The sequence below is a fragment of the Vidua macroura genome, chromosome Z, assembly GCF_024509145.1.
Source record: "Vidua macroura isolate BioBank_ID:100142 chromosome Z, ASM2450914v1, whole genome shotgun sequence".
Taxonomy (NCBI): Eukaryota; Metazoa; Chordata; class Aves; order Passeriformes; family Viduidae; genus Vidua; species Vidua macroura.
The window spans coordinates 58,842,317-58,867,666 of NC_071611.1; the positions used below are offsets into that span (position 1 = coordinate 58,842,317).

Sequence of the window (25,350 nt, forward strand, 5' to 3'; positions counted from 1 at the left end):
CTTCTGCCTGCCTGCAGTCAGGGTCCTGTGGGCAGCTCCTGCTGTTTGCCTGTGGGAAACAGTCTGGGTTTTTTTTTTTTTTTGTTTGTTTTTTTTTTTTTTTTTTTTTTGTTTTTTAATTTAATCAGGCAAATCCCTTTTATGTCTATGCCTCTATCCTGACCAACTTGGGCTGAGTTTTAAGCCTTTCAAAGACATCACAATCAAACTCAAACAAATCCAAACCAAGACTAAGGCAGATGTAATAGCCTGGATGATAACTGCTCAAATGAAAAAGTGTGAGAACAAGAGACAGGAGGTAGATGACTTGTGTAGCTTTCAGAACATTAGTTGTCTAATTCTTCATGATGTAAATTATTCTTCAAAGGCTATATTACTAATACTGACAAGTCTCTCCTTACACAATTTTGTTCAGTTGTAGAAGTGGAGCTGTCTTGCTGCTTGCTAGTGTCTTCAGTGGACTAAAGACTGGATGTGTGTTTGTGTGAAAGGCAATGATCACAAATACAAAAAGAATTCTAGAATAAATTTTCATAATTTTTCTGGCCTGTTTGCACACTTGCTTACTCTCTAGTGAAGTCAACTAAAAGAAAAAAAATCTCTTGCTTCCATGAATCTTTGGGCATTTCCAACCAAAGGTGAGCCATTTTCACACCAGAGAGGTCATGTATCATGACTGAGTGCTTCTAAAATCTAATTCACTTAGTTCAGACAACGTAGCATGAAATTGAGTCAAAATATGAGGATATACAACACAGCATCTCCATGCACTGCTGCAGCATGGGGACCAAATGATGAAAACTTGTGTGGCTTGAGTCCCATTGAGGACTGTGCCAAGACTGGTATCCTATCATGTACTATATTTAGCCATCAGATGTTCTGCAATGCCTACAGAGATAGGAACAACAAAGTGACAGCACTGAGGCTGATGATTTATTGTGAACACTTACAGTGAGTTCCATGTCTTCCTCATCTTTTTCTTTCACTGCCTTCTCTGGTTCCTCTGGATCCTTTTCTTGAAGATGGATCTCGTTGGCCTGGGTCATGTAGGGCATATCATCTTTGTTCTTGAACTCCAAGCTGAGGATTGAAGGAGGAAGTAGAATTCCTAGAATTACCTAAAGCAATAATAATGATAACAATAATCATCACAGAAAACAGATTATGGTCGTAATGGTTACTTAACATCAAACGGAACAACTCCCTCAGGAGATTTAGGAAAAGAAAGATACATGTGCATGGGAGTTTCTATGACAATAAAGTATTTGTCATTGGGGGTAATGTTACCAGAGCACTGAATCAAAGCATGTAACTTTTACTAGTGCTGCTGTGAATGCTCTTGAATGTTTTATGTGGGTGTACAGACCTTGAATGTTTTATGTGGGTGTACAGACCTGCAAATATCTGCATTTTACATAATACAAAATACCAGTATAAAGGACAAGCAGAGAGTATTTATTTCTACAGAGAGGGTTAATAGCTCTTTGTGTCCATGCTTAATGTACACTGTCAGTCAAAGTGCAACTATGTGTGTGTATCTGAGGAGATAAGGCAAAGCCAGCAAAAGCAAATGCTGATGTGCATACATATGCAGTCTCCTTAGATTTTGTTACAGTAACCAGGCAGCTGTGTAATGGTCATGGTAATGCCAGTTCTTTCTTTTCTGCCTTCCCTCTCTTAGATGCAGAAGTGTAGAAACCAGTAAAATTTCCTTGTTGGGATTTATATGTAATGAACAATGCTTGAGTTAAAACATTAGTACAACTGAATAGACATCACAGTAATGCAAAGCAAACTCTGTATTCCCAAGCACAATTACTTTTCCTGGTTATGCTGCAATTTGATGGAGAATGATTTTCTGATAAATCTCTACCTGAATGAGAGTGAAACCAGATAACTTCTTGGCAGGTTAGGGAGGGTGCTTGTGCTCATCATATCAGCAGACAACTTGTGTGCTGTTGAAACCATTCAAAGTACACAATGAAGAGCAGGTAGTGTATGCAAATGCTGTACCCAGCCTTGGAAAAGCTTCCTGCACTGGTGCTGTGCTCAAAAAATGATGGGTCCAGGGAGATGGGGTTACAGGCAGACCTGGCTTCACAGAAAGGCTATTTTTAAGAGCAGGTAGGATTAACAGCTGCCCCTAGCCCTTCCATTGGTGCCATGCATCCCCATCAAAAATCTAAATAATTATATTCAATCTTCTTTGTCAGTTTCAAAGGGAAAAACTGTTCTTGGGAAATAAACCATGACTCATGCTTGCAAATTTATTTCTTTGTCATGCTGCCTCATGTAGCTTATAGCCTGCTCTAGCTTTAAACAAGTTCTGCTAATGAGCTTCAATGAAATAAACTACAGACTAGAAACTGAGTAAAGGATCCTTGTGAAGCCCTGGTGTTAGAAGAAGCTGAAACGAAACAGAGCCTGTTACCTTCAGTTATGCATTATGAAAGAAAGGTCTATTTTAGGGCTTAAGAAATGTGCTGAAAGGTGGAATGCATGTAGTAGGAAATTAGTTGCTGCACTGTTCTCCATGTACCTAGACTGAATTTCTTCTAAGCTAAACAGTGAACAAAGCAGCTGTCTCTCTGAAGGATAACAGGCCTGTGAGTTCAGGAAATAGGTTAGTAGGAATGTCTCCAAAAGTGAGAAAGATTTTTTCTATCTGTAGCAGAACAACATATATGCACAGGTCCTGCATAGGAATGCTATCAGCCACTTGTTCTCATACATTACTGTCACTGGAGTAAGAGCCAGTTTGGAAGCAATACATGTACTCCTAAGCATTCTTGCCATTTATGAACATCTTTTCATACGGCAACACAGCTGAGTAATTACCAATTTTCACACAGGCAATTAGTGCAGAAGAGAGAATCTCTTCACTGAAAATATTTGTTGATCATCTGGGAGGAAAAGGCAATTGGTAGATATGTTCTGACTGGTGACTACTTTGGTGAAAAATGCCAGGGACTCAAATTTATCTCAGAAATCACTTTGCACTGTTAGTGGTTTTGTCAACTGTAGAAGTAAAGATATAACAGCTTTGAAAATGGAATTATCCTTTAAACCCTCTAAAGGAGTCCCTTCAGATGCCATCAGGAAGATTTGCAAGAGTTTGCAGGGAAATTTATGCTGCTTACTTTGCCTATTCTGGGAAAGGTTGTCTAATCAGCACCTTTCACTAGTGGTCAATTTACTTACACTTCCTTTTCCTTTCTTTATCTTTAAAACTCTTGACTAACTCCTCAAGTATACAGGCAGGGTGACACACTAACCTCCTAGCTCAGTTCTTATTCTGATAAATGATGCCAGAGGGGACTTTAAGAAAGGGAATGAAAAAATCTAAGCTGTGTGCTTTGAATTTAGGTTTATGATAAGCCCCATCCGAAAAACTGAACACAGGAAGAATATACCAGCTTAATGTCATTGCAAATAATTATCTGAAGTACAGTTATTTTAGACAGTTATTACTGATTTTTTGTGAACCTTGTCACCATCTATTCGAATCCTCTGAATGTTAATCTTAGTTTGAAACAGGAATGACCTTTAGGCCAGAATTTTTTCGCATCCGGAGGCGACCCATCCACATGTCAGTGAGCAGCATCTGGCTGCAAGTGTGAGCAATGAAGTCCCTGTGCTTGGCTGCCACTGCAAGCTGCAGGCACGTGGCATTGCTCCAATTCTTCAGCTCATAGGTCAGCAGTTTCATTGCCAGCTGCTCGTCCTGTTTGTATGACTGGTCCAACAGCTCGACCGCCAGCTGGCCGAAGTCCCTGCAACAGAGGGACATCCGTTCACTCCCGTTAGCATGCGCAGCCTTGTGCTCAGAATCTCTGCAACTGCCAGCCTCTGCAAGGGGCACATCACCTTCCAGCATGCAAATCGTGATGTTGACTCTACACATGGAAACCCACATTTTCAAATGTGAGTGGCTAATGTTAGGCATATAAATAAGAGCCCTAACTTAGCAGTGATGAGTACCCACACCTACCAGCTGTCTGCTCCCACCTCCCTGCCCACCTCTCTGACATTTTCTAACAGAAATCCTCTGGTTATCTGTAGCTTAAGGGATTGCTTCTCTGCTGTTTGCCCATGGCTTCATGGTCAAGCCTCCTGGAAGAAGGAGTGTCCAATATCCTTTGTAAAATCCTAAATTTCTGAAATTTTAACTTCTTATGAAATCTAGTATCTTGCCTTGCTCATCTAAGCATGACTTGGTTAATTAACACTTCTGCCTGAATACTTTGCTCATAAGGATTTCAATAAGTGTTCTGCTGGGTACGTACAGAGTATCCTGAAAAAGCACAGAGAAATGTTGCAGTCTGACTCTTGAGGCCTCAGGGTAAACACAAAAACAATATAGATATTCCACTGTCTTCTTGACATATTCTCATTTCAGAAGTTATATTGCTAACAACTTCTCTACTCTGGCAGACAGATTATTTAAAAGCCATTTAGATTTTCTCTAAAGGGACTGCACTTCCTCTACAAGTTTGAAATGAAAGCAAGGTACAAATAAGAAAATTTAGGCAGGTTCAGAAATATCTCTTCCTTTTTTCCTTTTCTTTTTTTTTTCCCTCAGAAAAGTGTACATGAAAGGAAATTCACCTGGAATTGTGGTTCAGCTCTTGTGATATGTCATCCACCATGTCATTTTCTGATGCTTCGTGGGCCATGGCTTTGCAGAGTTTGCAGGCCACGAGTGCTTTAGCCATAGCCTCTTCCCCATGTTGCCAAAAGAAGAGGGCCATCTTCTGACGTTTCATCAGCACAGCCCACACCATCAGCTCATGGAATGGGAAGGGAAAGTGATTGATCTCAGGGTCATCCATATCAATATCAACTTCTTCTTCTTTTTTCTTTGTTGGTTTTCTCCCTCGACGCAAAGGGACATCATCCTGTGGAAATTGTAGAGAAATTTTTTCATCAGTGAAGGAACCAAATAAATTCATACAATTCATTGAAATCAGTGCCTAACATGTATTCTGCAGGCCAGGCCATTCACCATTTTTTGGACAAAATATTTAACACAGGTAAACAATAAAAAAGGTGCATACACTGTAATTAAGAAGACAGTAAGCAGGGGAATAGAGGGAACAGAGCCTTGGACTATCACTCTGAATTAATAACATTATCACTCTGAAATTAATAACAGACAGTACAATCATACAATCCAGAACCATTTTGGAAAAGCCACCACTAAAATCAAGCTAAGAGCTCACTTTAAATGTAACATCTGCTGTAATGCATCTGCCTCTTTCCACCTCCAGAAAGTAGATAGCCAGTACATAGATGCCGCCTTCTATGCTTATTTTTGTGTTTTCTCCCTTTATCTCCTTATAAAAGTAGCAACCTTCCTTCTTTATTCCTATTCTGCATGTTTATTCTTTCTTTCTCCATCCATCTGTTGTTTCTGTTGCCTTTAGTTTCTTTCCTATTCTAGCCTTTTGCTTTTATCAGGTGAGCTGACCTATTCTGTCCTGTGTCTATGGATGGAAAAATGAAAGTGGTTGTATAAAATAAAAAACCATGAAAATAGTACTATCCCCTTGAAGCATCAGGGTAGCCAAAAGTGCCAATAAAACTGAGATAACTTTGGATATCTTTGTATAAAGATTTCTGCATCATTCTCTGCAAGTGTTTAATTTCTCTGATCATGTCTTGAAGTTAGATGCTATCTGACTGAAATTCTGCTTGCCCTGCTGGACTGAAATATTTTGTTTAATTCTTATTAAACAAAAAACCAAGATCCATAGTTGGGGCAGAGCCCTCTTTTTCCTTAGCTATCTCCTGGACTCTTGCAAAGAAGTGTTTCTTAATGTGCTCCTTGTGTAAACAAGCTATCTGGATGAAAATACTATTCATGCTTTCATTACAGTGAATTTGAACATTATCTAGATATAGTTTATATTTATCAAAGAAAGAAAAGACATTAAGATTTGTCACAGGTTGCCTACCTCCATTCCCAACAACTTCAGGGCTTTTGGCTGTACGAAAAAAAAGTTAGAAAAATGTTATTTCTCACAGAATAGTAATGAAAAACTACAGCTATTTGTGTATACATATATGCATATGTACATGTGCATGTAGAGTGATGTAGAATATACAATAGATAATATATACATAATATAATGTAGTGCAATATATACATATAATAATACAATGCAGTGCAATAGCATATATATACACATACACACCAATCAAATTTTTACATATATGTAGTTATTTCAAATTTGAGTTTGACATTATTTCACCAAAACCATGTCAGAAGACATATATTTGGATTCAGGTACAAATTACAACTGGTTACGGCTGTTCTAGCAAGAAAGTGATAGGGACCACTGATAAGGCATGAATGGATTTCACTGGAGTGCATCACCATTTTGGCCACTGCCCTGGAAAACTTTTATTGACTGTTGTGGAGCTGCTCTGTGTGTTGGTTCAGTATGCAAGTGAAATCACTGCTCAAATGCTTTTCTCAATGGAGTGACTTTGGGAAGGAATTCTCTCCCACCAGCTACAATCACTGTCTTTCCTTTCAAATGTGAAGAATCATAAGGAAAAGCATATGGAAACAAATAAACCCATTTTAGGTAGCTGTCTCCAAGTGTTTCAGAGAGCTGTTGCTATTGATAACCACTTATTAATAATTTCAGTGCTATGTATTGCTAAAATCTCAAATGTGAGGCAAAAATAGACAAAGAAGGAACTGCAGCTTCTACTAGAGTAGCTAAACAGACTCCTGTTCATGCTGGATTGGGTCAATGGCAATATGGATGACAATAAACAGCTTTTGTGTTTTAGAAAGACTTTACTTTGTATTCACAGTGGCATAACTTATCAAACATGGAACCCACAAAAATACTTAACAGTGGTGTTGCCATGAACCCAATGACTGCAGGAGCCATTGGAGCCAAAAAATAAAACAAATTTTGAGTTATGGGTTTCTTTGCCCTGAAACCTTCAGATCACAATCAGAAGATGAATCATGAAATAGGAAACACATCTAACAATGCAGAAGTTTTCAAATCTAACTCAGGAATTAGAATTACAGTATTACTGGTGCAGGTCAAAAGACTTGTCTTTTAAAAGCTGTGAATACTCATAATTACAGGTTTTAGAGTCAGAGGAGACCGTTTTATGGGCTGGTTTCAGCAGGGCAGCTGAATGCAATAATTTTTTCATTAAATTAATAAAAACCATAGCTTTTATCCGTGTCTGGCTTGTGATGCATTATGGTGAGATAACTGCAATGCACATAATGGAAATGAATCTGGACCCCACCAGTCTGGAACCATGTAAGAAGATATGGTAATCTCTGCCAGCTGGTGCAGTCATGAGGATGACAAACAACTTGTTTCTTACCCTCTTGGGCCCGAACAAATTGTGGTACAGTGTTCTGAACCGCTTTCGGGTGTAATTGCAGCGATATGCTCCTCCCATCAGGTACTCTATCACCAATCCAATATCAATCAGACTTATCCGATAATCAGGAGGTAAGTTTCCCTGAAGTGAAAATAAGGATGGTGGGAGAATAAATGCTTATTACTGACATTGTTATATGTACTTTAAAATGATGTTAGAATAAAACAAATATATAAGTAAAAGCAGGAATGTATTATTACGCTGGTTAATTAATTCACCTTAAAATAGATCCAACCGAAACCTGGATATTCTCGCTTGGAAAGAAGACATAAGTTAAATAAGAAGGTGAAGAACTTGTTGGAAGTAACAGAAGATAACATCAGTACACAGTACTCATATTCTTCAGCTGGGGAAACAAGGAACATGACTGCAGAAACAAAAGCATGAGGATCGATACACTTGAAAAGTCAGGCACAGTTTCTGGACTCTAGTTCTGCAAGATTGCACTTTTTCTGCACCAGCTCTCACCCACAACTTGTCCTGGCATCTCACATCTCTGCTGGCATCTCTCTGGACTGCCTTATCTGAACTGTCAAGGCATGGAGAAGTGACAAGACACAACATCTTTTGCTCACATGGGGCCAGCTCCTTCCCATCCTGCAGTGTTTCCTTCCCATATTCCAGGAAAGGATGGGCAGGAGGTGAGATTGGTGTTACAGTTCTAGAGGACTTACACAGTACATGAGCTATCATTATTACTAATTACTAGGGGCAAGGAGAGTCTATCAGCATTCAGTCTTGGAGTTATGTTCAAAGAATACACACCCTTGCTTAAATTTCACATCAAGAATGAGGAAAGCATCTGCATGTATGAGAGCTGTAATAAACAAAATATCTGTGGCTAATTATTTTGGGTTTTTTTTATGAAGAAAACTACAGGCCTAGCAATTTTTTTACATATTTCCTACCTGAGTTCCTTACATATTTTACTTAAAGGCCCTTTAAACACGTTATCTAGATATGTAATTTCCAGCAGAGCCATGGAGATTGTCTCACAAGAAATGAACTGAGTTTGTGGCAAGGGTCATTAGCAAGATCCTGGAAAAGATGCCTACATACTTCTCCTTCCATTTCTTTTCCTTTCTTACCCTCTGTTAGATATTTCTATATATCTATATCCAAACAGATACATATACCTATATGTATATATATGTATATGCCTATTTGTAGATGCATATGTATATGATGTCTTCAGTATGTACCTTTTAACTGGAAAGGAAACAGAATGACAAATATGCCCATATCTTACTGTCTTTTTTTATGGGAACTCCCTTGCGCACATCTTCCTTCCCTTCACTTTCAAATCTGAAAATGGCATCACTAAGGTTATGAGTTCTCCGTTGCTTCTGGGTTGCAAAACTATGAAGAATGATTTCAGTAACAGATTGTCTCTCACTGCATATGAATTTGCTTTGAGTTAATGGGGCATTTCTATTCTCCAGTTGCAGTAAACCCAATGGGACATCTTGTGTGCTGAGCAATTTCAGGCTGAGCTGCACTCACAGATGTGCCAGTCAAGTCTCTTGGGGGTCTCTGGCAATGAAGGAACAAAACCCCAGTGTGGGCACACCTGCTCTTCTATTTCCTCCAGAAAAACTACACAAGATAAACTCTGATCCCTTTACAGGAGGAAAGGACTAATGGGAAGGGAATGAACCCAAATGAAAGTTTGCTTCCTTCTCTAACTCTCTTCTGAGTTGACTAGATGATAGTTCACGTTTCAGTAAGCATTCCCTACCAGAAAAGAAGACATGGTTCTGCAAATTGTGAAAACATCATCTAGCTCTAGAGACCACACTAAGAAAGTCTTCAGATTTAAAGAACCTTCTCTCTTCCATGTATCACTGTGCAAAAGAAATGACTACAAAATAAAGGTGGAGAGACAAAGTATCCTTGTGTGTATTGTGAACAGTATCCTTGAAAAAAAGGAATATTACTCAAATAAAAATTGTCTCATATAGTCAACATTGCAGAAAGACCAGAAATTGTAACTCTTAGCTTTAAAATTTTTCAGTGTAATAATTTAATGTTCTATAATGATATGCAGTACAGATTACAGTGAGGCTGTAGCTTTTTTTATGTGTTCATTAGAAGAAGTTTAGTAATTCACACGGAGCAATTTTATGACTATCATGTCTTGCTTGAAATATGTACATGTCTGGAGATATCTGTCTGGCTTCTCTGGAGATGTCCTTAATAGATTAGAGCAGAGAATCACTAATGGAGAGCAGATGGCAACTGGTTCTGCAGAAGAGAAAAAATGGATGCAAAGATTCTCCTTCCTTTTCTACTTCAGCTATGAAGAGCAAGGTTTATTTCCTGTCCTGCTACCATGGTACAAGCAGCATGCTGAAAAGGCTGAGGAAGGAGAGAGGGAGGTTGTGCTTTCATAGTGACCATGCCCAGCAATCGGCTGGCATTAAAAGGGACACAAAATCAAGCAAATTTAGTGGAAGAAAATTAAGCTGCTAACAATTTTTAAGTAATGTCCTCTAGCATATCCTTTTGCAACCTTCCTAATCTTGTCTAATTTGATGGGTGGGGGAATTACTATGGTTTGCAGGAATGTGTATTAGCTTAGATAATTTGGACATGGTAATATTTATGCTGAACAGTTGAAAGAAAAATAATGTCTAAAAATTAAATGAAAAATAAACCTAAAAAATTAAATTTAAAAAGTAAATTCTGCTAGGTTTGGTTGGTTTTCCCCCTAAAATGTTCTTCTCTCTCCAAAATGTGTAAAATGATAATTCTACTAGAACAAGAATGAAAGCATTAGCAGAAATGGGAGTTGCAGCTCCAAGGCAGGACTCCTTCTAACTTAAGGTCTTCACTCAAACTAAATGCTTTAATATTAAGTGGCAAAAACATTTGAGCAGTTAAGAAAGAACAGCAGGCATCAGAATGCTACATGCGTTATAAAGCGTGAGTTTTTTTATATAGTTCTGATTTCTAAATTTTCATTAAAGATTTAGATTAAAAATATCCAGTAAAATAACTTTGATAAAAGATGCATCTAAACCACTCAGATAATACTGAACCCTTCACTAAAAAAACCTCCCAAATCCATAGGAAAAATACACATTTCATAAACATTACTTTTCCAAAGTGAGAAGCCCTAGTAAAGAAAACTGGACCATCCTTGTGAAAGGAGTTACAGACATACCAAAGCATTTGCTCTGTCAGCAGACAGCTTGAACAACCCTGGTAGTGCTAAGAATGCTTGTAAATGAAGCACAGTGGTGCAAGTGGGACAGAACCACCCCAAGAACAACAAGAATTTGGATGAACTAATTCTAGTGCAGTCTAGGTGGTCAAGAATGACTAAGGAGAAAGTTTGATTTTGAGGTAAGATAGTTGTCCTGGTTAATAATCAACTAATTACTGCTAGGATATAATAAAAATCAATTAATTAATGCTAGGACAAACTCTTCAGTGTTAATGCACTATTCTTCTCCTGAAGAAATTTCAAGATTAAAGTGTAGCTAGTCAGTTACAGTACTTTTTTCACTTTGAGTTCATTTTTGTGTCACCATGTATCAAACCTCTGAGTTTGCATGCTGAGGAAATAATACTACTGCCAAAATTCTATATATAGCTAGTTTGTTCTTTGGAAATGCAGATGTACAGTAGCAGTACAAAAAAACCCCAAGTTTGAAAATGTAAATAATCCTGAAGTGGAATTGAGATCTGATAATTATATACAATATTTTGGATAAATGAAAAAAAAATCCATCTGTTAATTTCTACTGATCTTCATCTAGTTGAGGCAGGGAAAGATTTTTTTTTTAATTTGTAGAGGGCAACCTCCACTTGCAGACAGAGTGTCCAGCACAGCAACTGTCTGATTCTCTCTACTTAGCCTGAGTACACTGATATGTATGGTCTACAGAAGAAATCCAAATTTAAATGTAAAATCCTGGACCCTTGACAGGAGATGTCAAAATGGCCATGAGGCCAAAAATGCAGGCAGGTTGGCCCCACTACGTAGCTATGGAATTGAGGGGACTGAAAGGTGATCTGAGGCAGAGTCATTATGACATAATTTGTCTTGTTAATACAAGCAAAATTTATGCACATTTAGATTACTGTAAATTCTTTAAGATTGTGTCTCCAGGCCTTTACAATATGCTGCCTAGGCTATTAGTCTTCACAGTAGTATTTGGAAATCCAAAGGGAAAAAATATTGTTGTATTATATGTTTGCATGCACGTGTGTGTGTGCACACGTATGTCTATAGGCTGCCACAAATGGGATCTGATAATGTGACTTCTGTTGTTCTCATTATTTGCTTTATTAAGCAGGCAAGATTGTCTTTAAAATAAAACAAAACCCAGCAAAACAAAACAAAACCCACTCTCCTACTGATTTATACAGCTATATAGTACAACAGTAGTAAATTACTGCTTCTATAATTTTTAAATATCCATTTTCTATCTGAGAATCCACAATGATCAAGATGCAATTTTTTTTAGCATACACGCTTTTAAATAGTGCAAGTTTTAAAACTGAGAGGTACATGTAAATGCCCATTGTATTTCATATCGATTAGGTATTGTCTCAAGGTGGTGTGTTACATACTTTGGTATTTATATTCTGCGATGCTGTAATTAAATCTGAGAGTTTAGGTGTATGGCATCAAAATATACATGAACTCAAAAAACTAGCATCAGCAGAGCAGTCTGTCTTACATGCATGATGGGCCATCAAACTGTCAAATGGTGATGTGTCCATTAAGAAGTTTTTTCCAAGGAGGTGTTTTTGTTTAAACTGTTGTGAGATCTGAGGACTGATTTATGGCTTGGTTGACTGGTAAGGGATCTGCTCACTTGTCAGGGCTATGGTGAGCTGTCACTTCTCCTTATGAAGCCTGGCTTTCCTCATCCTGGACAAAATGAGAAATACAGCCCCAGAGGTCAAGTTTTCTTCAGGAAGGTGCTAAAGAGCTGCATCAGGCTGTCTGTTTTCAAAGCCCTCACATATGCTCGTAAGACTGATTCAATGTAGTTGGAATTAGATTTTAGATATCAACAGAGGAAAGAAAGATAAATTTGTGGAAAGATAACCATCACCTAGTAGTTAGAAGTCACTGTGGAACAAATAATGTCATCAAATATAGTGTAAGTTTATTTAGTGTCTATCCATATACATCCATGAGTACAGATCATCTTTGACTACTTGATGGCTTTTCTTTCAAGAGTTTCTTTAAAAATACAGGGGTATTTAATTAGGGGCTCAGAAAAAAGAGATACATACTATTTAGTTACTCAACATACAGTTTGCTATGCCTTTGAAGGACTTGGAAAGGTGATTCTGGGGGAAAGAAGGCGTTTGGAAAAAAGTAGAAGACAGATTATGCTTCTTTCGAATTCTTAAAGGCACATAAATAACTGCATATTGAGTAACAAAATATTCTGGAAACTTTAGCTTCAAGAGGAGTATTCATTCTAAATAGATTCTAGCTTCATTCTACTCAATCCAAGGGGATTTGTGCTTAGTTTCTTTTTGTAGGCATTTCACACTTTTCAGCAGTCACTTAATACACTATACATAATTGGACAATGATGATGCCATTTAACATACAAAGCAAAGAATACCACCAGAACCTTCCTAACATACTACTGATTATTCTGTAGAATTAATTAATAAAAAGGTGCTATATGACCCAATACTACTCTCCTCCCTTAGGTGACTTCAATTGTCAGAAGAAACCACTAAAACCTGTGCTGTTAGAAAAAATATCCTCTCCTTTTTAAATTTTTATCTAGTCCCATGTACAGAAATATCCTTTCTCATGTATGCTACCCTTGAGGTCTGACTTACATAATGTACAAGGTTGTAATCCGCACATGCTTCGGGTGAATACTCAAGCTGATGAGGTCATTTGTAGACTCAATTTCTTTACTTAATCCATATATCTAAAGGATAAGGGATTTTCATTCCTCGCCGTCACTGTAACTCTTTTAATCCTGAGCACATTGGTAAAGGTATTTGGTATCTCCTTCCTGCCACTATACTTTTCAGTATTTCTGTCCAGCTCTTCTAATGGATTTTTATAATTCAAGATTCTTGAAATGAACATGATAAAGGTCAGGGGAAAGTTGCACTACTCATTTTTATATTTCTGCTGAGGAAGATGTCTTTAATGTACCACACAATACAGAATGAGGAACTGTTTCAAAAAGCCAGGATCTAGCACAAGGGTTACAGCTATTTTACAGGCTTGGAAGTAAATTAGCAACACAGAAAATAGCTTTGACAACAGTTGCAGATATGGAAAAGTACAAATAACAGCATAAATCCACACAGTATGTAAGAGCCTACAATTATAGCAGCAGACACACTATTACTCAAGCGTCTAAAACCACAGAGAAAGCAAGCCAAATAACTTGCTAATTGTGCTTTGTATGCAAAAAGTTCATATTTGGAGCACACAAACAGGACATTCTGTACTGGCAGGAAGGAGAAGGCTCTAACTGAAAGCTCATGCAAAACAGAGCATGTAACTAGCTACAAAAAAACAATAACATTATTTTCAACCTACCGCCTATTGGACTCTTACCTTTTTCACGTCCCTGACTAGATGATGCAGAGTGTTGGATGGTCCATGTCTCTGCAAATGACAAATGAAGAAAAACAAAATAGTTTGCACAAAATACAGATGTTGAGATAGTTTTCTCACCTTGGTAGTTTAGAAATCAGGCAGCTGAGAGCACTTGTACAAGTGTTACCAATTTAAAAAACCCCAAACAATCACAAGAGCAATATTTCAGCTTTTTCCTCTTTTGTATAAAACTCTTCCATAGGAAAACCCTATGAACTGCCACACTGGATGAAAACTGTAGTCCTGTGTATCAGGTAAGGCTTGTCTAAGCCAGGAGCACAGCACAGCCTCTGGGAAAGAGTGGAAGCAAAACCAGCTGCTGTAATCTTAGCCTTCCTGCACTCAGGACTTCCAGTTCCACTGCTGGTGACTCAGAGACACTCTGAGCCTGGCATTGCATTGAGGCTGTCTCATCTGAAAGTCGCTGTCTGTGAATGCACATACATGTGAATGCAGAATGCAGAGTGTGATTTTTTCCAATCTTCTTTTGACTCCAGCTGTCATTGCAAAAATATTCTGCAGAGGAGTCCTGCAATTTTGATTATACTACCACTACTACTACTACTATTATATCTTTATTTTCTGCTTAGTTTTTGATTGTTGCTGACATTTCAAGAGACTTTTATGAGAGGTCTCCTTGGTTGTAGCTGATGATGGATGAGACCACTACACATGTGTAGAGTCAATGTTTCTGTATATGCATTGCTCAGCACTTCCCAACACTTAATTTTACATAACCCCATCTCTGAGCATGATGAGACTTACCTGTGATTCTTCATATGCTGCTTCAGATTTTCTAAAACACCTGCAAATATTATCGTCTCTTCTGTAGGTACTATTTTTCAGATCTTACATAAACAAGCTGAACAGCTGTGGTCCCAGCACAAGGTCTTCCATGACCCTGGTCATAATGTCCTTCTGTGGTAAAAATGGACCATGTATTCCTTCTCCCTGCTTTTTAACATTCAAGTATGCTTTAAACCAAAATTGTCCCTGATATTCTAAGCCATGGCAGCTACATTTCTTTAATAAACTTTGAAATTTTAAATTACTATTGAAGTTTTGTAAAAAAAAGAAAAGGGGGGTGGGGGGGGGGGACCAAATCCAACATCCTTATTCTCCTGCATGCTGATTGCAGAAATAGCAATAGATTTCTAAGGCTTGACATTTTCCTACAGAAGCATGGCAAACTCCTTGTTGACATAAAATTGATTCCCTTGTCTATAGTTCTATACTTTATTCTATTTTTATAAATTTGCCATAGCAGAGGTAAGATTCACTCATTTGTAGCTTCACAGGTCATTCCTAAGTCTTATGCTGAAATATGGTAGCTTTTGTATGTGATTTTTTTGGTGCTAAGCTACTATGTATGCATTTGGTCATATAGTATAATTGGTAGTTCAGGCATTTCAGAACCTGGGTCTTTTGGAATTTGTGCATGAAAAAATATATACTGATTTCTATAGCAATAAATTTGTTCAAAAAGCCCTTCTTTTAGCTGTAGAACTGAAGACTTCTGTCAAACTTATTACCTGTAAAAACTGGCTTTGGTACAAGAACTACCATGCTTTGTACTAAGAATCCCTGCTACAAGGAAGCTCATAGGCATTCTGTTCTTAATACACAGATGCCTGTCAATAGGCAAAATGTAAGCTGACCAAAGATTAGTTTGTCTCTAGGGTGGCATAAATGTACCATATATATATATATATATATATACCTGTTCCTCCATATTTTGCTCAAATTTAATGAATCCTATTTATATTTGATATTTTGCAAGACTGATTTCTGGTCACCATCAGTGTGAAACACCTCCAGATAACAGCTCAGTGTTGCAGCTTATGACAGCAAAGGCTTTAAAAAATACTGGCAGAAAAAAAAACTTTTTGAAAGTTTTTTATGCCCATATCACAGCCCTTCTGCAACACACAACACTGGGAATTCTAAGAACCAGACAGTGCTTTAAGTTTTTTTTTTCATTACACGTAAGAAGTTTGAACTTTCTGAACTACTACCTAAGAAGGTAATAATACTGTGAATGCTGGAATGTATTTTGCATTTGAGAATTCAGAAGCAGACTTTGTGCAGTTTTATATTCACTTTAATGGTGAGGATTAAAAACTTGCAAACAGTTTTTTAAAAGTCAAAGATCTAATTTTTGGAACTCAGTGGGGGCATGGGGAAGCCCTTCATTGTAACAGAGACTGATTAAGGGTTAAAAGATTTTTCTGAAGCCATATTGCCAGGAGTCATACAACACCACTGTATGGGTCCTAACTTGCCAGTTACTGTCTTCCAGCCAGTGCCACCTGCCTAAATCTTAGGTTTGTCATATTGGAATTACAGTGACAAGAAATTATCTGGCACTGTGTGAGGCTCATTTTGTGTCTTTACAAAATCCATACAGCAGATTATGTGAGCAAGGCACAGCATGTTACATTGTATCAGAGACAAGCAAGAGAGACAGTATGTTCTAATGAAAAATTTCTGCAGCAGATGTTGACTGCCTGGTGCATCATCATCACCATGCCACTACAATACAAGGGGGAGCTAGAACAGTGAATGTAGAGATAGAAAATTTGCCTTAGGCTGGCCCTACCGTATTGTACAATTCCTCTAGCCGGGAGATGGTGAGAAAACGATGCATGCTTACTCCATTTTCTATGAGCAATTTCACAAAATCCACTCTGTCCAACACCAGTGCATCCAGCATTGCTTGCTCAAGTGAGCCCACCTGCAAAGTAAGTGATTAATCGAAGCTGTTCCTGTGCGTGGCAGGCTACATCCAGCTGGTTCAGTCACTCTAGCACAAGCAGAGGGACTGACAAAGTTCTGAGTGTTGCTCTCCTAAGCTTGAAATGGGATAATCACGGTTTTAATCTGTAACAATTTTTCTAATTCAGGGTTGCATTTCAAAAAGGAATATTAGAGTGCTAGTTAAAATACTCTAGGAAAAACTGTTTAGGACAAAGAACTGGAATCAGTAAACTGGAGACCACATCTCTACCTTATTCACCATTTCATTATTATCATTATTTATTTTCCTGTCAACCATTTTATTTGTATTGGATATATTTGTTATGTGTATATCAAATCACTTTAAATCTGTGTTTTCCGGAGTTTTCTTCTGTTTGTGGTGTGGAACCTCAGGGAAATTTGAACACCGAGGAAACAGAAACAGCTTCATAATTTGCATTCCTTTGAAGGCCCAAATGCAAGAGGTCTTCTTACACAAAACCTCTTCTTTTTAACTCTTGGAGGTCAGGCAGAATTAGAAGGATGAGAAATTATCTCATCCTTCCAGCTTTTAGCTTCCAAAATGATTGTAATTTGCAGAATTTATTCAAATTTTTGCTATGATGTGGTGATGAAGAGATAACAATAAAGACAGTTCAATGCCATTAAAATCCCTCCTATGTTTTCACACGTACTTATGCCCAATATTAAAGACAAAATAAATAGTCCTGTTCACTCCATGATTGAAAAGGCAAGGATTTTTGTGCTAGCTTTTAGAGGTAGCAAGCTGTAGAAAGCTACATTTAAAGCAAGGATACTTAAATAGAAGCTTTTCCAATTGTTATAATTTTTCCATGGGGAATTGCAAATGCCCATGTAATAACTGCATGTGAAATTTTAATGAGAGTGATGGAACAAGTGACACAGTAGTGACTAATATAGTCCAGTTGAAACTCCTGAGAGAATAAATTGGGCTTTAAGGAGGGACAGGTAGAGATGGAGACCTTGAGACCTTTTTTTTTTTTTTTTTTTTTTTTTTTTTTTTTTTTTTTTTTTTTTTCCTCTGTGTGTGACTTCTGGCCCTGTAAAAGCTGTAGCACAATCTAGGAGTTGAGTCTTCCTCCTCTGCCTGACACAGTGTTCAATAACCCCTCTATTTGCAGTCTTACCACTCCTGACAAGAATCCATGCCCCTGGTGCTCCCTAGGAATGGTATTAGCCAGGGAGCAACTGGAAGCAACTGGAGCATGAGATGGTGCAGCTGTAGAGCAGGCAGATCAATGCAGAGCAGCAGTGGGAACAGAATTAACACTACCTGAGGTCTGGAGCCACAACCCATTTGTGGTGACACTGCTGATCAGCTCCTGCAGTCTACCTGACCTCCAACATTTGTATGGCGTATTTTTTATGTCAAATCATCACCTCAAATTCAGGATTTGCATATAAAAGCATGCTGCTTTAAGAGAAAAAAGAAGTTTTGACTTTCCTTGAATTTATAGCCTAGTACTAAAACATGGCTGTACACTTGTTTTCCTCAGTTTGCAGAATCATGCTTGGTAGCATAAATCTGGTACTTCCCGTTTTTTCAGAGATATAGTTTCCTTCTCTTAAGGCATCGCTAGATGTCACCATTTCCTTGAACAATAGAACACATTAGCCTCTCTGCAACTGTGCCTGCCTTCAGCAAGTGTGATTGGGAACAATGTATTTGGCAGGACCCAGTGTATTTTAAACCACACTAAAACCATCATTGCAAACAGAATGGATTTTATACTCTGTAGGGTTCAAAGTGTTTCCGATAGAAGATGTTGTATATATATACATTATATATATACTGTACCGGCCACTGCTGCCCATAAATAAAGATCTGACTGCGGGCGATGTCTACTCTGTTCCAGGCTAGTGCTAGGCTCAGCTGGTCAGGAGCAGATGCGTTAGCTCCTGTGTATACAGCCAGGGGTGCAGGGAGGAGAGCAGGAGAAAAAAGAAACAAGACATTAGGCTCAGTATGCCCTGGTAACTCCTCTTTGTGAAAAGTCTCACAGATATCCATGTCATTTCTGCAACTGATCTCATATTAAAACAAAACCAAACCTTCCATTGCACCTGTAAAAAAAAAAAAAAAATCCGTTCTCAAATTGGCATCTCTAGTTCTCAGATTGTCTTACAAACATTAATTATTTCCTCATATTTCCCTTCAAAATGCAGCAGATACAGGTGATATCAGAAGACTCAATTTTTGGTTGACTTAACTGGTTTCCCTCCTACTGGCTGGGAAGCAAGAGAACAAGCCAGGATACAGATGGAGCTGCAGGAATACACACACACCCACACGTATCACATGAGCACACACACACACATACACACACACACACACACACATGCAAACACACGTGCCTCTAGCAACTACAAGTAAATTCAACTCACACAGACACCACTGATTTCAGGAGTTCTGCATTTTTTGGCATCTTACACATTCCAGCTTGATAAGAAGCATAGGAATTTCTCCCCTATTTGTACTGAGGTGACTTGATGGGACAAATTTCCTTTCACATATGAAATACTTATGTAAGAAAGCATTCTCTAAAGCTTGTGTCAAGGTATAATATATCCAAATTAAATGAGAAACTATGCAGATGATAAGATGGATTTGGAGCTGTTTGCTTTTGGAAGGGAGGGTATGATTTTTCCTGCAGTTTTAATGGACACTGTAGGACATTCCTGTCCTGCTGTGCTTTTTTAATATTTCACGATTCTCAGCTGATTTGTAATAATAAAACAGCATTTGTGCTTCAGTGTCAAAGGGAGAACTGGCCTGAATGAACTGATGAACCAGATAAATAAAGGGCCCTTTGACTTTTAACTACATATCTGCTTGCAGTGGTCAGGTGATTGTATAAGGGCTTATTTTTTAGAGACCTCATACCTCTACTGTTATTTTGTCTTTATTAATTCTTATACTGATATCATGGAGTGAGGATAAATAAAAGCTTTTCATTACTTCAAAGCATTTGTGTCCCCATTTCAGTACTATTCAAACTCACACACTGTTCCAGTTGAAAGTGGACTCTGAAATTTGAGGCAAGGAAAACATAAAACTGGCTGCTGAAATTCTCTGTGAAAACCTTAATAAAAAACTTTGTGGAGCTTTGCCTATAGTTTAATTTCATAACTCTCAACTTTGAAGTAAGTTTACTGCTGATATTGCCAAATGATTTGCAATATCTACAGTACTTGTTTGGGACATCGTGAATTGTGTATCATCCAAATCACATTCATACATGAGCTCTGATAAAAAGGTAGACAATGCAGGAACAGAACAGAATTGAAACAAATGAAGAAGGAAAAAGATGTGAAAATACTTCTGTGACTTCTGTGGCTAAGAAGTATCAGGAATGCCCCTTTGCATAAGACACAACTCACTGCAACACAGACAAAAGCTCTCACAAGAGACCTCAGGGGGGATGCCAACAACATCTGAAACTTTTGGAGTTTCTTACACAAGCAATATGCAGCATTTAAGAACAGAAAATATTTACCTTTGGGAAAGGCAAAAATGTCTCTACGTTTCAACATCCCAAGATTTATTTATAAAAACAGAAAAAAAAAATACCTGCAGTGAGTATGATAGTGTAAGTTAAACACAGAGTGCAAAAAATGTTCTCCCCCCTTCTGAAGCAAACAAGAGATGCTCTCATCAGATCTTCTCTTTCCCAATCATGTGCCTGAAGGAGAAGTGAGAGCTTTAGCAGTGCTTAGTCAAGGTTTTTGGTGAGCCATGGAGGAGGCATATGAGCGAACTCTAAAACCTGGGGGCAGTGATGGTGATCCCACAGCTTGACAACATTTTGCACATGTGATGAGGGAGCTCCAATTCCGGATTTTCCTACTACAGCCTACTATAGGGGTAGCCAGGGGTGCCATCTAGTTAGAAATAATTTTGGATCAAGAGTGGATCAGATGGACTTGGTAGGGAAGTGGGCTGTTTACACTGCCCCCACTTCAGGCAGAAGTCAAGCTAAATCACAAAGGGTCCTGATAAATAATTTCTGAGCCCTAGCAGGGAGTGTTCTCCAGTTTGTATCAACTGACCCTAGCAGTCCTGGGCCTTTTAAAGCTTTAGAAAAGATTCAGCTGGAAGATGAAAAGAGGGTCTTCTGGTGCATTTGATCACAGGAAGCAACTGCTGGCATGGGGCATGAGGTGGTGCCTGCTCATCCATTCACCAAAATTGTTTTCTTTGAGCATACTCATTGCTCCAAATACTGAGCAGAGGGGAAAGCAAGCCATGGTCCAGCCTTTGTCCTTCCCATCTCCCTTCATTGTGTTTAAGGCTGCCAGCAGTGGCCAAGTTTTCTGTTTGATACAAGTGCAGTCCCAGAGCTGGGACAAACTCTTCTCAGTGCTTGTTGCCATAATGTTTGATTTCACAGAGCACTGCAGGTATCTGGCAGTCGAAGGAAATCTGTGGCTTCTCAAGGGGATATTGTACTCCAGGTCTGAAGCAGTCTATCAGCTAGGGTGTAGTTTATGGATGTGCATCCTGGGGCTCTGGTGCATTTGGTTGGATGGGTGCTTCCATAGTACAGTTTCTTGCTGGAAAGCCCTTGCTTCCTTCTCCTCTTTCCTGTCTTCCCTGTGCGGTTTTCAGATGAACATGGATGGCAATGATGTTACTTAAGAGGAGAAGGAAAATCAAAGCTATAAATGTTTGTACGGAGCAGCAAATGGGCTATGGATGCCTTTTAATTGATTTTTTTTCTAGGATAGAACTGATGGCCTTTGTCTCAAATGAAAAAGGAAGTATTCAGGTTATTTTAGGTGGAATTCTACCCAAGATTAAGAAATATGAATGATTCCATTCATATAAGAAAAACTCCCCAGAAAAAAACATAAGATGGCCTTCTTAAGATACAGTCTCCTTTCAATCATTTCCTTGACTGCATTCAGTGCCATAGAGCATGGACTTGGGTCAGTAGGAAGCATTCAAAAAGTGATCTTTCTGGGGATGCCTGTCACTCATGAGTGTCACTGTAACATGCCAAAATCAAAGCCAAAGGATATTTGGGAAATAAATAAGGCAGAGTTAATAACCTCTTGTATTGTATTACTTTATTTACCATATCATACTTATTGCATTAAATAATGTTTTGGGTAATGAGTAATGTCTCTGTAATATTTACTCAGTATTCTAGTGTCTGACTGATTGTAAGATATGTTCCTCAAAAGAATGTTTTGAGACTGTGACAGCATCTGCAGTGTGACCCTTCCTTTCATCTTCTATAAAAAAAGTTGCAGTTGGGATGCAATACATTGTTTTGGCAGTATTTTATCTTGGTATAGATACCACTGGATATAGATAGACTGCTGGGACAGCTGTTAGTTCCTGCAAATGTTAATTTTATGTTCTTAGGCTGCCATCCAGCAGTGCTTGCATAGACTCTTTTGGTAAAAAGTCACGTTGTCTACTCAATATTTTGGACTGAAAATACTCCTTGACGATACAGCCTGGGACTATAATCTCAATGCTGTCTCCTCAGGGAGCCAGGGGTACACATCAGACAATGAGTGTTGTGCACTTGCAGGATTACTGAAGGGCTTTTATATACTTATTACTACAGGCTTCTATGAACTGGCTAAACCTTACCGTGACCAACATAAACCCCTAAAGGATTCTCCTGGAATAGCTTATGATCTTGGTGCACAGGTATCTGGAAAGATGAAATGACATGAAACATCTACCTAGAAAGAAATGGTTGTGGGATATCCATTTCCACAGTGCACCTAAGCATGTCAGTGTCCACTTTGAATCAACACCTAAAGAAAAGAACTAGATTAGGAAAAATAAAAAAACAAATTAACTTTTTGCTCTGTGTCTTTGCAGGTCCAATGCTGTCTCCTGTTTCAGCAGCTCTTTAGTGCAAAGGCTGCGTTTCCACAGCATTTGCTGCAGAATCATCCTGGCAATTAGGAAACCAACTGACAATATAAAAGCAGATAGCAAAAACAGCTACAAGTGCAGTAACCAGATAGCTGACCTAACTCTGAAACCTTTTTGTGTCTGTGATTTCATGGTTGGCAGACTATCCTTGACCATCTGATACTACATGATAGCTATTCAGTGAGCATGAATCATGACTTACTCACAGGCTGGAAAGTATGCAGAACTTCAGTTCTGCTTCAGCCTAACATGGTTTGTCCCAGCAGGTACATGGCAGTAATATCACCGTATGCACATACCACAGAGCACCTCTTTCGCAGTGCTGACAAATACACTGGGAGGATTCTGGAGCACCATCTGAAACATGGCTGGCACTAGTCTGCAACAGCTTCATGAACTAGGATCTTTGAAGCCACTTCAAAACAAGTATTTTTTAAAACTATCTCCATATGCTGTCTTTAACTTCCCTGTCATATGCCTTCTGCTTCACTAGCAGCTGCAAAAGGACAAAATCCATTATGGTGTGAGTTCCAACTGTTCAAGTTAAGAGAGCACAAACAGTTAAACTGTATTGATAAACTTGCCTGCTATAAACTCATGCCTTTGGAAACTTACTTCCCACATTCATGTCTCTGAACATTAAAAAAAAAAGAATTTGCAAACCATATGCTGTTATGACATCCATGTAATGTAAATTGATAACCAGTCTGGATGCCATCCTGTGGTTTACTGAAGATCACTTCCAAGAAAGATAGATCTTGCTGACAAGATTAAACAAGCGACTTGTGAAAACAAACAAAGAAATAATATGTGATGCTGGGTTTGGGGCTTGTGGATTATGCTGTCCAGAACAGCTCCTGAATTGGCAGCATGTCTGGTGTGGGTTTAAAAAGAGATTAGTTCACCACGAATTTTAGATAGCAAATAGGAAGTGATACTTTGTGTTTCCAAACCCTCATCCCACTCCTCCATGACCAAATCACTCACACAAAGGTGGGATGGGTCATTAGCTGATATGCTCCTCTTGGACTACCAGAAGCTGCAAATTCCTCATTAAGAAGACTGAAAAAAGTTACTGGTAATCACTTGCAGTTTCATACATTACTCTGCTCCTTTTTTTACACAGTACTGGAGAGTAGGAAGAGATGAATTCTTAAATTTAAATTTATGAATGTCAAGATAACTCAGACCTAGTCTTCAAATCTCTAATTTTACTTATTACAATTATGATTTTTCTTTAATTTTAGAGACAATGAACTATTAGAAGTAAGTTTCCAATGCCATGAAAACTCCAACAGCATGAAAAAATAATTTACCCATTTATTTTATCTATTACAAATAAATTACTTAAAAATCAATAGACAAGTGGTTCAGCATTGCTGCCTTAGACTTTCATGAAAAAGCCAAGCGTCCATCAGGCTAGTGAGGTATATTTACAGAAAGTCATTATTTCTTTCCAGGTGGGCCAGAACACTTGTACAAAGATATGATGTGAATAAGGACAACTGACTTGGCTGAGACAAGAGATCTCATTTTTGCACATATTGATTAAACACCTTGTGATCAGGAGGCTTATATGAACCAGAGGCACCTGATGAATCTGATCTTCATTGAATACCTGCATAATCACAAAGTCCTGAGGAAGCCGGGAAGATGAAGTGTAAGTCTTAGTTCCTCTGGGTCTTTTGAGCAAGAAACAAGTGTAGCTGCCATCAGCAGATTTTCAAATCAAGACTCTCAGAGAAGCATTAAAAGGAGATGTCAAAAGTACTTATACAGATCCAAGCACCTCCTGAGCTAATAAAAGTTTCTTATGATGACTTGCACCCTTAACATGAAGAGGAAAGAAAATTTTATTTTACTAAGCGGCCAACAGCACCAATTAAGTACTTGAGAATGGATATTCCAGACCAGGGAGGACTGCCCATATACTGAGACTGCAACCACTAAAACAGTTGCTCCTGCAAACACTGCAAAAGAACATTTCAAATAGAAAACAATCCCTCACAGGCATGTGACTTATTTTCTTCAGCTTCCAAGAGTCAGTTTTCAGAAGACTCCAGGGATTTATGTTGGGATACAGACCTTGAAAACACATTTAGAAAAAGTGGAATCACGACTCAAAGACATTCTTTGCCTTATTAATAGAAAACAAGAGCAGTACTTTCAGGGATTGTCTTAAGAGCAAATGTAAAAGAATACCTTCATACTGAAGATAATGAAGGATTCATTTACCTTTAAGACAAAAATGAAACCTGCAATTATGTTATTTCCAAGGGATAAAAAGGAGAAACTTGGCAATGGACGAAATTCTTGATTCTTGTTTTGAATTAATTTATTAATTAATATAGACCAGGGTCTACCATGAACTGTAGCAACAGCAAATTTATTTCAAGTCAACATTTTAAGAGCAGAAGTGCAACATGTAATGGCTCAGAAAGATGTAACACCCAGCCAAGTTTAAGATTAAAAGCCCAACCATCCCAATAGCAATGTTCTTAACTCTACAAGTGGAGGTTGAAAGGAACCTCATACTACTTCCAGACTTTCCTAGGGATGACTACACATAACATCTTACTTTGACAATAGAGTCAGCTTTATCTAAATGGATGTTCTAGCTACCAATGTAATCTAAGTCTGAGGA

General features: G+C 38.3%; 1 protein-coding gene across 1 annotated transcript in view; it reads right to left on the reverse strand.

The window, feature by feature from the left end:
• The window catches only part of TRPM3 (transient receptor potential cation channel subfamily M member 3), a 259,088-nt gene that overhangs the window by 49,229 nt on the left and 184,509 nt on the right, over positions 1-25,350 (reverse strand). Inside the window, exons 10-17 of the mRNA XM_054004438.1 lie at positions 18,606-18,706; positions 16,629-16,763; positions 13,988-14,038; positions 7,366-7,506; positions 5,958-5,987; positions 4,609-4,898; positions 3,545-3,773; positions 951-1,118 (exon numbers count right to left, since the gene is read on the reverse strand). Coding sequence (XP_053860413.1) covers positions 951-1,118; positions 3,545-3,773; positions 4,609-4,898; positions 5,958-5,987; positions 7,366-7,506; positions 13,988-14,038; positions 16,629-16,763; positions 18,606-18,706 — 1,145 coding nt within the window. The remainder of the gene's footprint in view (positions 1-950; positions 1,119-3,544; positions 3,774-4,608; positions 4,899-5,957; positions 5,988-7,365; positions 7,507-13,987; positions 14,039-16,628; positions 16,764-18,605; positions 18,707-25,350) is intronic.